Source organism: Anopheles darlingi, chromosome 3, assembly GCF_943734745.1.
Source record: "Anopheles darlingi chromosome 3, idAnoDarlMG_H_01, whole genome shotgun sequence".
NCBI classification, from domain to species: Eukaryota; Metazoa; Arthropoda; class Insecta; order Diptera; family Culicidae; genus Anopheles; species Anopheles darlingi.
This window is the reverse complement of record NC_064875.1, coordinates 70,970,968-70,983,540: the sequence shown is the minus strand read 5'-3', so window position 1 is coordinate 70,983,540 and position 12,573 is coordinate 70,970,968. Positions and strand designations below refer to the sequence as shown.

Sequence of the window (12,573 nt, the reverse complement as noted above, 5' to 3'; positions counted from 1 at the left end):
AGCGTACGAGTAGTTATATTCTACAAGTGCGTTTAAATCAGTTAAAAAGTAGCATGGAGCTTGAACTAGAAAAATGTAGAATATTTACTTCAAATGTTAGTAACGCTTCAATGAATTACTTTCGAGTAGGTCAAGATGTGTATAACAACGTGCAATAGTATTCTCTTTTCTTGACATTGAAAAATACTATCGTGCTTTAGAAACGCCGCTCGAAGTCATATCACTATCACATACATCTATGTGGTGGCTGAACTAACTTGACCAACGAAAAGATTCGTTATAGAACGTACATATACAGTCACTTGCGCGGCGTAGCGCACTTCATCTGCCCGCGATAGAAAACCCGGCATTTAAAACGATCACTGCGCATCGGGAATCACAAATTGTCCTTTTTATTTGAAAGAACTGGTCAAAGTGGAAAAAATGTTACGTTTATTTTAACAGTAAAATTCGTTGATTTACCGAAAGGCGCACTGAGAAGGCGATCAAGGACGACGTCTTTGGCGTATATGTGATAGCGAAATAAATTGCGCATGTTGCCCCATTAAACCGCAAAATACAAAAGAAGCTGAAATTAAAAGATGCAAACCATTGGGTATAATGAGCAGTAAGTACGCTGTAATCATAGAATAGTTTCATTGCGTGAAGGAAATCATTTTGTATTTTCGCAAATGAATAGAATACATCACTACTGTTCATAGCAATAGCGTATGCCAATGCATTAGAAGAATTTTAACCCATTAATTAACCTCAAATTCGGTTGATGTAAGGCTTCAATATAATTTAAAGTTCATTTCTAATAACATTGCCGAGAGAGCCTGTTCCAAGCCACTTGTTTTTCTAATGATTGCTATCGCTCCAATTCTTCGTTATTCAATCTGATTGGAGCATCTAATCATGGCGTGAATGCCGTCGTACACTCGTGAAAACAAAGGCAACTTGAAATCGTAATTAAGATTTGTGACCTAGTTATTATTTTTTAGAATAATTATGAAATGATGCTGTTTAAGGTAGCTTATAACAATTTGTGAAATTGTCATAATATTGAGATTTTTTATTCGGGCCTTGGTCATGTCCAAAGCAGTAGCGAGAAAATAGAATAGATGAATGCGTTCGTGTGCATCTTACGCTACCGTCCAATGCGTGACGCTCATCTGTTTAATCATAGCTAAAGATTACAAACATTGTTGCCCGTTGATACGTTATCTTGCTGAGCGTATTCCCTGCATGCTGTGACATCTTCACGCGCTACATCTTGTCTGGAAGAACAAGCGTTTCCCAGTTAGAACTGAACTGTCCTCCAGTATCAGTGTGTAACGTTCAGGTTCTATTAAGATTGTTAGCCACGGCGTTTCATTTGCATTTTATCATCACCGAACATGATGTAAAGAACTTATTTTAAGCATTCTAAGCAACCATTAACCATTAAAACGTATCAGCCGAAACGATCTCTTTTGATCACCTTTAATCTGTTTTATTCACCGTACCGTTAGCTCTTTGTGAGGGATGTTGAGTGACTGTGTCTTTATGCATGCATTTTAGGTTCGCTAGGACACTCTCTTATCAAAAGGCAAACGATCCTATTCTTTGACCGAGTAAATTGCTTTCGCTCTGTGTTAACGCCTTCTCCTTGGTCTTTCAGATTTTTCGTCGATAACTACTCTACGATGGATGACGATGACGATGTGTGCCTAGACTATGATTGGTCATCGGATGCTATGTCTGTGAAGAGCATAGGGAGGTAAGTTTGACGATCCCTTCTATTCTGTGAAAGATGTGATTAATGCTTTGTGCTGACAGTGATTCCAGTCGATCTGATGACATGGACCATAACGGCGAGCGCCTCTCTTTGGCATACGAACGCCTGTCTCAAATACCCCGCAAAATAGCAGAAAAGTTTTCCCGCACAACGACGATACTCGACTTGAGTTATAATGAAATTAAGTAAGGTTCAATTTCGAATAACACAATTTAAAATAGCTTAATCGCCGTATTTGTTTACTCCTAGGGATTTATCATTTTTAGTCCACTTCCGTCAGCTTAACTCGCTTATTCTGGATAAGAACCCTCACCCGGACGAGCGAACGCTACCATCACTCCCGAATCTCGAGCTACTGTGGCTTAACAACTGTGATATTGGTAACCTGCACAACTGGATTTATCGCATCCGGGAGTGCTGTCCTTCCCTGAAGTACCTATCACTGATGGGTAATCCCAGTGCAACGTCATCCTTCAATGGTAACTCCACTCTTGAGCACAATGACTATCGATTGTTCGTGATCAGCATTCTTCCACAATTGCGCTACCTTGATGACAGCGAAGTGACCATGTCGCAACGAGCGCAGGCGAGAAGCTTTAAGCATACGTACAACCTTAATCATGGTCAATACAATATTTTTGAAACGGCCGGACGACGCCTCCAGTCTCCAGTCATGGTGCCCGTTCCATTGCAAATGACAAATATCGCATCGACTACAGCGACGAATCAGAAAAATGCAAAAAATCGCAATCGAAGAAGAGGTCCAGTTCCATCTGATAACTCGTAATGTTCTGTAACCATTTCGCCCTTAACCCTAAGAACGTTCCCCAGACAAATGAAAAAATAAGATAAAATAAACGATCAAAAGAACGAATAGTTCTGCATTGTGTTATCAGTTAAGTTTGAAATAAATGTAACAATGGTCAAAATGTCACTTTCATTGTATAAATTACACCTATGTATAAATTACCTTGAACCTATTGTTATAACACACATAACTCAGAACTGTTCGCGTCTTTGGAGTTTGTGTTTTAATTTTCTTAAGCTTAGGTCATTACTCCAAACATCGAACGAATGTTCTTGATTTATATGACGTCAATACAACTGGCTGATTACATCACGTACATTATATCAGGTACATGCAAACTGTACCAACGCGGTACCAAGAGTCCATATGACGCGAAGCTGAACTGTTTTTTTCTTTCATATGAAAAAGAACAGCTGATCATCATGGCTGACATTCTATCAGTATGGTTACCTTGAAAAATAAAATTCAACCTAGCGTCATCGAGATACTGCTGCGGCGCATGGAAAGGACATGCACAACCTCATTCACGGACTCATAGACGAAACATTGCCACGATAACGGTATGTAAATTTGCGAATCAATGTGCTCCGTCAAAAGAGTGTTTCTGTCAGGCAAATCACGTGTTGCAAACGAGCATTTGCCAGCAACCATCGTTTGACTATTTTTAGGGCCTTGATGAGCCCCGTAATGATGGCATTTTCTTTCTCGGCGATTACGGGGTTCACACCTCGACAACCTCGCACATCGCGTGATCACGAAGTACAGCGGTGGATCCAAAATTATGCTAGAAACTCACGTGCGTCCCTGTTGGATGTTATGAATGAGTATCAGGCCCTTCAACCATCGAGTGCGTGGCATGTGCACTGGTGCTGAAAATGTATCCTTACTCATTCAACTCGATATTTGCACTCTTGATTATAGCCTCTTGCATCACTTGTCCATACGCAATCACGTGGAGGTTTCTGAACGGCATTTACATAGCATTACATTGAAGAAACTACCGTTGGTCAATACATTACTGTTTGAATAGTTTCTACGATTGTTCGAGCTATTTTTACAATCGCCTTACAATTGACTAAATGATGATCATCCACTGGTGCAATGTGGCGTGCATGGAAAGATCATTCGCGATCCCATCGAAATTCAGATGATCATGGGTCGATTGATAATTCAACATCGAAGCAGCGCGATGTTGCCTTCTCACCAGTCAGTCGATTGCGAGTGGCACTAAATATGCTTATGTTGGTGTACGCGTGCGTGAGCGGCTGAGTACGTGTGTTGGTAGTGCACAAACAGCAGCGGCCCACACTCACGGCTCGGTGACACAAACGAACGCGCGAACCTGCCTTCGCGGGGCGAATCCGTTTGCCAGCCACTACTCATCTGATGGCGGCCAAACGGACGAGAGCGCGAAAGTGCTGCTTCGGCGCGGCTGCTACGTTGTGCGTTTAAAGTGTTTGGTAAATAGTTCAGTTCCTCCATTCTGTAACATATAATTTGTCCCAAGATACAGCACTCGTGTCGAATTAATCCAGACCTTCTGTGAACACCTGCTTAGTGCAAGTTTATGCTAATTCGGGAGCTTGTCTCGGGCAACAAGTGTGGCAAAAAACCCATTCCCTGTGATCCGTACTATAAATGATTGCGGTGATAAACAGAACAGCCTATGTATGGTTGTGGTGCGTGTCTGGCGATGCAAATGGGATGCAGGTGACGTCGTGTTGGCCGTTGCAGTAACACATAAACCTTAGAAAACGTGATATAAATCGTCTGACGGTGTACCGCTTAATGCTGGCTGTATCAAGAACCGGTTTCCCCAGTCCTAAACCTGTCAAAAGAAATAGCAGAGCAGAAGAGAACCTACCCTTTGGTGTGCCCTTGAATAGCATAAGGTGTAGTGCGAATATGCGACGAGTTTGTAGCCGAGCCGAAGCGGAAGGGCGGCAAATTTCAAACCATAAGTCGAACGACTTATGTCGACATAAGTCGACAACGAGTTACGGAATTCCGAAACCCCAAAAACAGGTGGCGACTGGCAGTCGATTGTGTTAGAGGCGTGATAGCGCGTCCGTCGGTATAGTGACGTAAGCGGACGCCGTAATCCGTCGTATTCAACGAGTCGTATCCAACAACTCATCGTGCGGACCATCGCTTGAAAGTGAGATCTGTTTTGCTTGATAAATCTGGAGCATTGTCGAGTTTTGTGATATAATATCGACATCTTGGGTTCGCCAATCAGCAAGTGAAGTAAGTCGTATTCCGCAACCTATCGATATTCCGTTTACGTCGTGTTTGGAGTGGCCGCAGGGACTATGACTCGCATTCGTAAACCAGTGAACTCTTTGTTCTTTAACATACGTATAGGAATGTGTAATCTACTAATCCACAAGGTCCGTCAATTCAGCGATGTGAGGGTTTCTGTTGAACACCATTCACAGCAGAACGGGTGGCTTGCTGTTTAATGAGGTGACCTTCCCACGCTCTGATAAGACCGTGGACCAAACGTGCTTGAACGTGTGGCAAATAGTAGCGCGACACAGCTGCAGTCGTTGGTGAACGAGTTCCTTTTTATGTAATGTATACTCTGTAAGCATGTGTGCATTATTTATCAGTAAATGCCGCTGGTGTGGTCGCAAAACACTGTTAATGGTCAGTCTCCTTGTCCGTCTATGGGTTGTCCGTTGCGTTGCAATAGATGACGACGACAACGACGACGGCGATGATGATGATGATCGCCACCGCCCCTACGCTATTTAATGTGTGTGCCATTGGATCGTATTGCTCAGTGGACGACAAGGAATCATGGATCATCAAGAGATATGTGCATTTAGTTTGGCCGATCACGTGGATCAACACCGGTGTCATCATCGTTGCTTGCCCTTTTGTGGTTGCGATACTTGTATGTCATATGCCGACGGTGAACAGCGTGATCGTCGCTGGAAGGTAGAGTGAGCTGTGTTGACTCGTGAAATGTCTTGATAGGGGCGCTTCTTGCCCAGAGATCACGTTCAACGCTGGCTCTGTAGCATTTGCGTCACGATACGGCGCTGATTTCGATTACGGCGTAGTTTTTTTTTCATCGGGGGCTATTTCAGGGCAATGCGCGGCGTTTGGAGGAAGTTGACCATCCATCTCAAGGTGGTGTATGAGCACAGAGCAGGCTTTGTGAATAGCCTCAGTGGTGGAAATATACTCGTAAAAGGTCTAGGCACTCGCGTTTTGCTCGATCAACTGGGTCAAGTCAGGCCAAAAGAATTACCTAGCCGACAAGCGAACCACACCAGCAGCATGGTAAAGAGATAGCACAGGTTTTTGCCGATTAGGCGTGATAGCTTGGTGGCTAGGAGTAAGAGGTCACTTGGTGTGTCACGATGAATATGGTAGGTTGGAATCAATTACCATAGAAGTTTTGTTCCGCGTGTCGAAGCAGCAAGGTCGATGACTTCATTTCACCTTTATATGCACTACGGTAGAAGGTAGTGTGCTTCTTGTTAAGCGAAGCGGAACCACGTTTTACGAGAAACAATTGGTTCTGTCAATTTCGAATCGAAAACAGTCCGTTCAACCATGACCTGCCCAAAAAACAACGGAGCTGATAGCGTGACATACTATGGAAATGTATTTCTAGTTAGAAAAAGAAAAAAAAATCATAAACTTTCTTGCCGGGTCAAACGGACATCAACACAAAGAAACACAAATCGCAGCGATTTTAGGTCGACATCGATAGGGTTCGGTTTAAAATCCGTCCATCATTATCAGAGGCTTGCATTGACGCTGACATGACAATGAAATGCAATAAATGCACCGTTGCACATTTCCAGGCAATCATGAAAATGGCAATGCTTGGTGAATAATAGTTATAATACAAAGTTGTTATCGAATGGGTGTTGGCAAATATGTTTTCAATTACGCTTGTTTTCCGAATGGTAGATGTACCATTTTTACTGGAAGACTTGATCGTGTTCATCTGCTTAATTCCAGTATACATTTGGTTAAATAAATAATTGTTTTCCTTATATGTTTGCAATCCGGATGGCACTATTGGAGCCAATTGCGTACTTGTACCGTGGCTGTTTTCTGTTTTCCTTTGCTTCTAAATATAGTACCGATATTGATAAGCAAACATTTGGGGAGAAAACAGTCAGTAGTGAATGGTGTTTTAGTGACGTACTGCGTAGTACGCTTCGCATATACTGAACGGCCTTTTGCACTAATCGCTATCGTAAACAGAGGGGCAGAGCGCTCTGTTACGTTTCCTTCTAAATAAAGATATTGTTGTACCTTGGTACCCATGTTGTACCCATGACCAATGTCATCCTTATCTTGATGAAAAGAGGATGTTTTCCATTACCGAATGTTATATATTGTTTAGTGAACGCAACAGGGCACAATGATATTATATTATTAACTAAAGAGATCAGCGATAAGTGCGGTTATAAGTTAGAGGGAGAAAATGGTTGTTTCAGTAGACTCATCCGATCCTTTTCTCACTTCATTGGCATTCCTACGACAGTCCTTACGCACAGGACAACGTAAACCTTTTGTGTAACAAAATGCAGAATGATTTTAAACGAATAAAGCTACAGATGGTTCCTTTCTCATTCTTTTTAATTCTTATATTCTTAGTTTCTATTATGTTTTGCAGGTGTCGCTACATCCACATAGAAACCAACAGGAATCCGGTGCATCTTGGGCGTACCCTACCCATCAACGCAGCCTATTTTCGTCTTCTGCATTCCCGGACAGTCATAGTGGATCGAATCAACGCAAACGTTGCCATTTAATGTTTCAAATATTTTGCGCTGGTCCTGTCGTTATCTTAGTCCGATATCAAAGACTAACGAATTTAATGAGGTGCCATTGGAATGAGAGAGCCAATATATTGGAGCGGCGCGAGCAAAGTTCAGTCGAGTCGAACGTCATAGATTTCTAGAATCGATAACGTTGTGATATCACGCTAAAGTGAACCTTCGTATTGAGCAGAAGCTCGGTGCTGTTCGATAGAGTTCACATTCGCTAGGGTAGCAGACGAAATCGTAAGTGGTTCGAAACTAGTATATGGACAGCATGACTATATCAGGTGAGCTACTATCAGTGTTGCACATGGTATCGGAATAGTGGAATTGTGATTGTAATTGTGTTTTTCTTTATTTTACAGCGATTCCCCCTGCAGAACCTGTTTGGTGTCTGGATCGGCGGGACTCTGGCCATCTTTTTTGGCGCCGAGAATCATCCAAGGTGAAGTTTCGATACGACGTGGAAGTGCTAGAGTTTACCAAAGATCCATATGAAGATCAACTACTGATAACGGACAGCGAGCTAAACCGCACGAAACAAAATCAGGCTAACGCGGTTTCGAACATACTCGTTGTGTGTGCCACGTGCGTGGCTGCACTTGCCGTAACGGTTGTGTTACCCTGGTTTCTCATAGGGTCGGCATAGATGAGCATCGAACCGCAAGGCGGAGGTTGTGACTAATGCATATATGGTTTACCCAAGTTGCTTTTCTCTGCAGAGAAATGCTGAAATATTGGGTAACATAATTGTGATACATAACACTAGCTGCTGAGAGTCTAGGAACATTTGGTTTTCTCCTAAACCATTTTCTACTAATTTTTAAGAATGCTAGTTTATCAACTTTACTCAGTTTTATAAAGGCTATGATACACAATCCTTTAAATGCGTTGAGTTGAGGACTGCACATGTTGAGAAACCAGAAATGTACTTAGGATTACCATAGAATTCCAGCTGAGTCATCTTAGCAAAGGTGCGTCTCTAGCAACTATTCTATGTCATTTAGAGCGGTTGAGTAGTGGTAAGGTAATGTCAAATGTATCAATTTTACAGTTACCAGTTGGGAAAACCAAATCGCTCCGGTAAAATGTATTAGAGTGTGTAGATGCCCTATGCCATCACTGCTATAGTAATGAAATCAAACATTCAATCGACCAATAAGGTTGTTTTTAGAATGATTTCATTATACGCTTTTTCACAAATTTGTTTTTATTATTTAGGAAGAATAGGGGAAAAACAGAATTGTAAAAAAAGTTTGTATAACATAGGGAAGAGAATGGACAATAAAGAGGTAACTTATTAGTCTACACTACCATTCATTTCACCATTCCTTTATCATGGAAAATATAATCCTGTCAATCAATATGTTTAGATAGAACAGAATAATTGTATTTACTTGACATGAAGATCCTAGAATGTTGTAGTAAATGTTGAATATGATAAATTTCAATAAAACGTTCCGCGGATGGCGGCAGTCCAAACATGCACCTACCACAGAACAGAACTTGCATATGGGACAGGGGTCGAATTTTTAGCTGAACTCGACCTCTTAATAAATGACAGGGTTGTATATAGTAGCCGAGCTTGAAATGTTGATTAGCAATCACCAAAACGGTGCGATGAAACATTTTTTTTCAGAAACGTTTTTTTTATTTTTATGTTTTCGCTTCTCAACAACGTATATATACAGATACATTCTTAAAATAAATCGTAACTTTGTAAAATTCTTCGGTAAAGTAACAAGTCGATCCAGGTGGAGAAAGTACTTGCATTCCAAGTTATTGTAGCAGACTACTCCGATCGTAGAACGATGCAATCGCACACTGATCCGAGAAACAAGTATTATTCGCAAGGCGGGTGCAATGATTTGGTGTAATCAACATATCGTCACTTGCGTGTAGTGATTGCTGTGCAGCTTATATTTTCGTGAAATCACGGGAACGGCGTTTGAGCCTGTGCACCCAACTGTGCGACAAACGTGAGATAACAAACTTCGTGAAATGCCACAGTAGAGCCAACATAACGTTACTCGGTGCTTGTTTGTAGAATAATGTATGATATTCATACGGTCTTAGTTGTTTGGAGTCAGTGAGGGTAAGCATTCGTAAATGGTTTGTAGTATCAAAAACTATTATCAATCATTGCATCAAGCTTAAGAACGAGGAACCTGTGCGAAAATAAATAACTCCACTGCAGAACGCCAGTAAACAGATATTGTCTTTACGAGTTTGTCGGCCCATTCGATGTTAATTCGACTCTCGTCGCATCCACGCGGGTATCTTATCTTTTAGCGCCTCGCGGATATGACGGTACATAATAAGCAATATTACTGGTATGGCTAGTTTAGGATTTTTGAATAGATACAACCAACAGGCGATGGCAAACAGTGCCACATCAGTCAAATAAGATATAGTGGGCTTGAGTGACTGTTCGTCGGGTCTCTCATCGGCTGTTTCTAACAACTTTGGTATAGTTGCAGCAGGAGCAGAAATAGATTTATTGACCGACGGTTCGGGAGTTGGTGGTTTATTGGTCACAGCTGGAGCAGTAACAGACGTCGAAGGTGTTTTAGATGGTTTTACATTTGGTGTTGTGATGGTTCCCACACGAACAGCTGAGTTTGATCTCGAGCGGTTACGGGTAGCCGTACCTGCTTTATCAGTGATACGTCTTTTCTCGATTGGTCTGCTTGCTCGCCCATTCTCATCCTTCGTACCAGTTGTGTTTGCAATGGGTCCTGTTTCGCGATTTGCGGAAGGCGGTCTCACCGTCACATCACTTTCAACGGAGGCCGATCGTTGACGTAGAATTTTACTCTCACGAGCCGGTTTACTTGATCGGTGCACCACTATCGAATGGCTTTCCGTCGTTAGGGAGGGTGATCGCGAAGATCGTACCCGAGGATAGTACGGAACCTCCTCGAGCGGAAGTGGTGATTTAGAACCAGCTCGCGATGAACTACGGGAGTATTCTCGTTCATTCAGTTTTCGCACCTCATCCGGGCTCATGTAGAGCGGCAGTTTGCGTGGTTTCTTGGAGCTTTCGATTTGCTGTACCATATCGCTGTAAAAGTCGGCCACTGCTCGTGATTCCTCGATCGAGTTCTGGCGTGATTCTAGTCGACGTTGACGGGCTGCCTCGGATACTATAGCCCGCTTGATTTCCTCTCCCGCTGGTGGCTGCTTTTCCGACAGGGCCTGTGGTTCCTCTTGAGTGGGGGAATCTGGTTGTGGGAGGTTTAGTATATCCTGAGGTCGCTGCTGCTGCTGGACTGGAGTTACCTTCGACGGGGAAGACTCCCGCTCCGGAGTGACACTGCGTGGTCGTAGTTGTGGAGGCTGTAGGCTCGGCTGCCTTTTGGATACATCTTCCTTAACGAGTACCTCGGTGGAGGGTCGCTTGAGTATGGGTTTAGGCACAAAGTTTGGATCTGGCAGTGGCATAGGTCTAGTGAGAACCTCAATCGCTTGACTGGGATCGGGGCTATGATACGGTGAGCGCATACTCTGCACACCGGGATGGTATGGTTCCTCATCAACCTCATCATCATCCATGAAGCCGCGTCTCTTCGAAGATATCGCTGCTAGTTGCTGCTGCTGCTCACGTCGTTTAAGTTCTTCGATCATCGAGCTCATTGATGAGGATACGGATACTTCATCGTCAGATTGTTTCAATGAACCCAGTGTGCCCTGTGTCGGTTCTTCCGCTATCGGTTCTTGGGCAAGTGTGGAATGTGAGTGCTGTGGTTGTGGCTGCTGTTGCTGAGGTGGAACCACTTGATCCTGCTCGAAGCTGGATTGCTTAACGATCGACTCCTTATCACCAGACAACCTCTTGCGAAGGCTACTTCTTCGATCGGACAAACGGTTCATGGGAGTGGCTTGGGGATTGGTAGACTTTTCATCCTGTACGTGGTCTTGAGCTGCTTGCCGTCGTCGGATCGCTTGCTCTTGCTCGGCTTCTTTACGCTGATTTTCCGATTCTTCGAAGGCCACGGCTTGATAAAATCGTGCCATCGCTCGCTCGTAAAGCAGTTCCGTAGAGCTAACACCAGCACGCATGGCAGGAGCTGGTGGTGGTTCTACGTTTAGTTCCGGTGCAGACAGTGACAAAGGCGGTGGTGGAGCAACAAGTTCGTCCAGTTCAAAATCGAAGGTGGAATTACCTGGTGTGATGATTCATTGACAAAAAGAAATCGTTAGCATCTTTGGCCTCCGTTATTGCATCCTGTACTAATCGTTATTGTTGAGCGTTAGTGCATTCGCCTTTATGTGCATGGGATCTGAAATAGTGTTGCTAGAGATTAATCTAAAGACATGTTACTAGCTCTTGTTCTACTTTCAATAAATTGTCAGACGATGGATGGACGGGTTTAACACGCGCACAAAGACTTATTGGACAGGCACGCCTTACCGGATACGATCCGGGAGCCACGTAGTGACAAGCGTGACATGACACGCGGCAAACCTCGTCGTGTAAGAAGATTTTGAACGAAGTATCTATCCTTGTGCATTTTCCAGCTGAACCATGAAGAGTGCTTTTTGGTAGATGCTGTGTTCTTCACGGGCCCATCGTTGTATTCTGCTACATAAACAGGAATCGAAGGGTAGTGAAAAAGTCGATGTTTTATTTCATGGTGAAATGATTTATGTCATATGAGAAACGGAGGTTTTGTTTGGTAAGCAAAAAGCAAAAATTATTCTGATCTATCTAAGTAAAAATGCCAAACTCTTATAAAATACATTAGCAAATCAAGCCTGAGGCAAGGCTGAGCCAAGACAAGAGTCGATCTCGATGAATGATCTTTTGTATTCTTTTCAATGCAATAAACCAATGTTCACACCAATCTGTTCATCTCAGATGTCGATGAAATAGAAAACATTTCAAACCTCATTGTTATGTCTGGGAAGCATTTAATGGCGCGTTTATAGTTTTAATTTTTTGGATTTGCAATTTGATTAATTTTCATTAGACCCGAATCGCCTTGGGAAAACGGTTTCTGTTTCTGTTTTGGTTGTTTGTTGCTTTGCTAATCGAATTGTGTTGCATCAGTACCTTGGAAAGGCGAACCAACAGTTGACATAGTTGTCGGTTCAAAACAACGTGCACAATTTGACTTAGGAACAAAAGTGTGAATCGTTTACAGTAATGTTCTCGACACTCAATATAAAACAATTTGTTTTCCCAGCTCATCCTCGTTTCTGCTTTCCTT

The 12,573-nt window shown here is 42.9% G+C and overlaps 3 protein-coding genes across 11 annotated transcripts in view; 2 read left to right on the top strand and 1 right to left on the bottom strand.

Moving 5' to 3' along the window:
- Positions 1–171: 171 nt before the first annotated feature.
- Positions 172–2,712, top strand: LOC125956013 (leucine-rich melanocyte differentiation-associated protein-like). Of its 3 annotated transcripts, none has more exons than XM_049687442.1 (4): positions 172–607; positions 1,643–1,741; positions 1,801–1,944; positions 2,009–2,712. In XM_049687442.1, exons 1-4 carry the CDS (start codon positions 582–584, stop codon positions 2,544–2,546), a joined length of 807 nt encoding a protein of 268 aa, XP_049543399.1. In that variant the 5' UTR covers positions 172–581; the 3' UTR covers positions 2,547–2,712. The 3 variants fall into 3 exon arrangements, with proteins under 3 accessions (XP_049543399.1, XP_049543401.1, XP_049543402.1); XM_049687444.1 differs by lacking the exon at positions 172–607 and adding an exon at positions 666–1,384; XM_049687445.1 differs by lacking the exon at positions 172–607 and adding an exon at positions 1,410–1,570.
- A 1,187-nt stretch (positions 2,713–3,899) lies between these two features.
- On the top strand, positions 3,900–10,193 carry LOC125956808 (uncharacterized). Of its 7 annotated transcripts, none has more exons than XM_049689023.1 (3): positions 3,900–4,027; positions 7,213–7,647; positions 7,726–10,193. In XM_049689023.1, the coding sequence occupies exons 2-3, from the start codon at positions 7,626–7,628 to the stop codon at positions 8,007–8,009; spliced, it is 306 nt and encodes a 101-aa protein (XP_049544980.1). In that variant the 5' UTR covers positions 3,900–4,027; positions 7,213–7,625; the 3' UTR covers positions 8,010–10,193. The 7 variants fall into 7 exon arrangements, with proteins under 7 accessions (XP_049544980.1, XP_049544979.1, XP_049544981.1 ...); XM_049689022.1 differs by having other exon boundaries at positions 3,965–4,027; positions 7,194–7,647; XM_049689024.1 differs by lacking the exon at positions 3,900–4,027 and adding an exon at positions 4,034–4,725.
- The window catches only part of LOC125955754 (titin homolog), a 5,887-nt gene continuing 2,921 nt past the window's right edge, over positions 9,608–12,573 (bottom strand). Inside the window, exon 3 of the mRNA XM_049686899.1 lies at positions 9,608–11,526. Within this exon, the coding sequence (XP_049542856.1) occupies positions 9,608–11,526 (1,919 nt within the window). The remainder of the gene's footprint in view (positions 11,527–12,573) is intronic.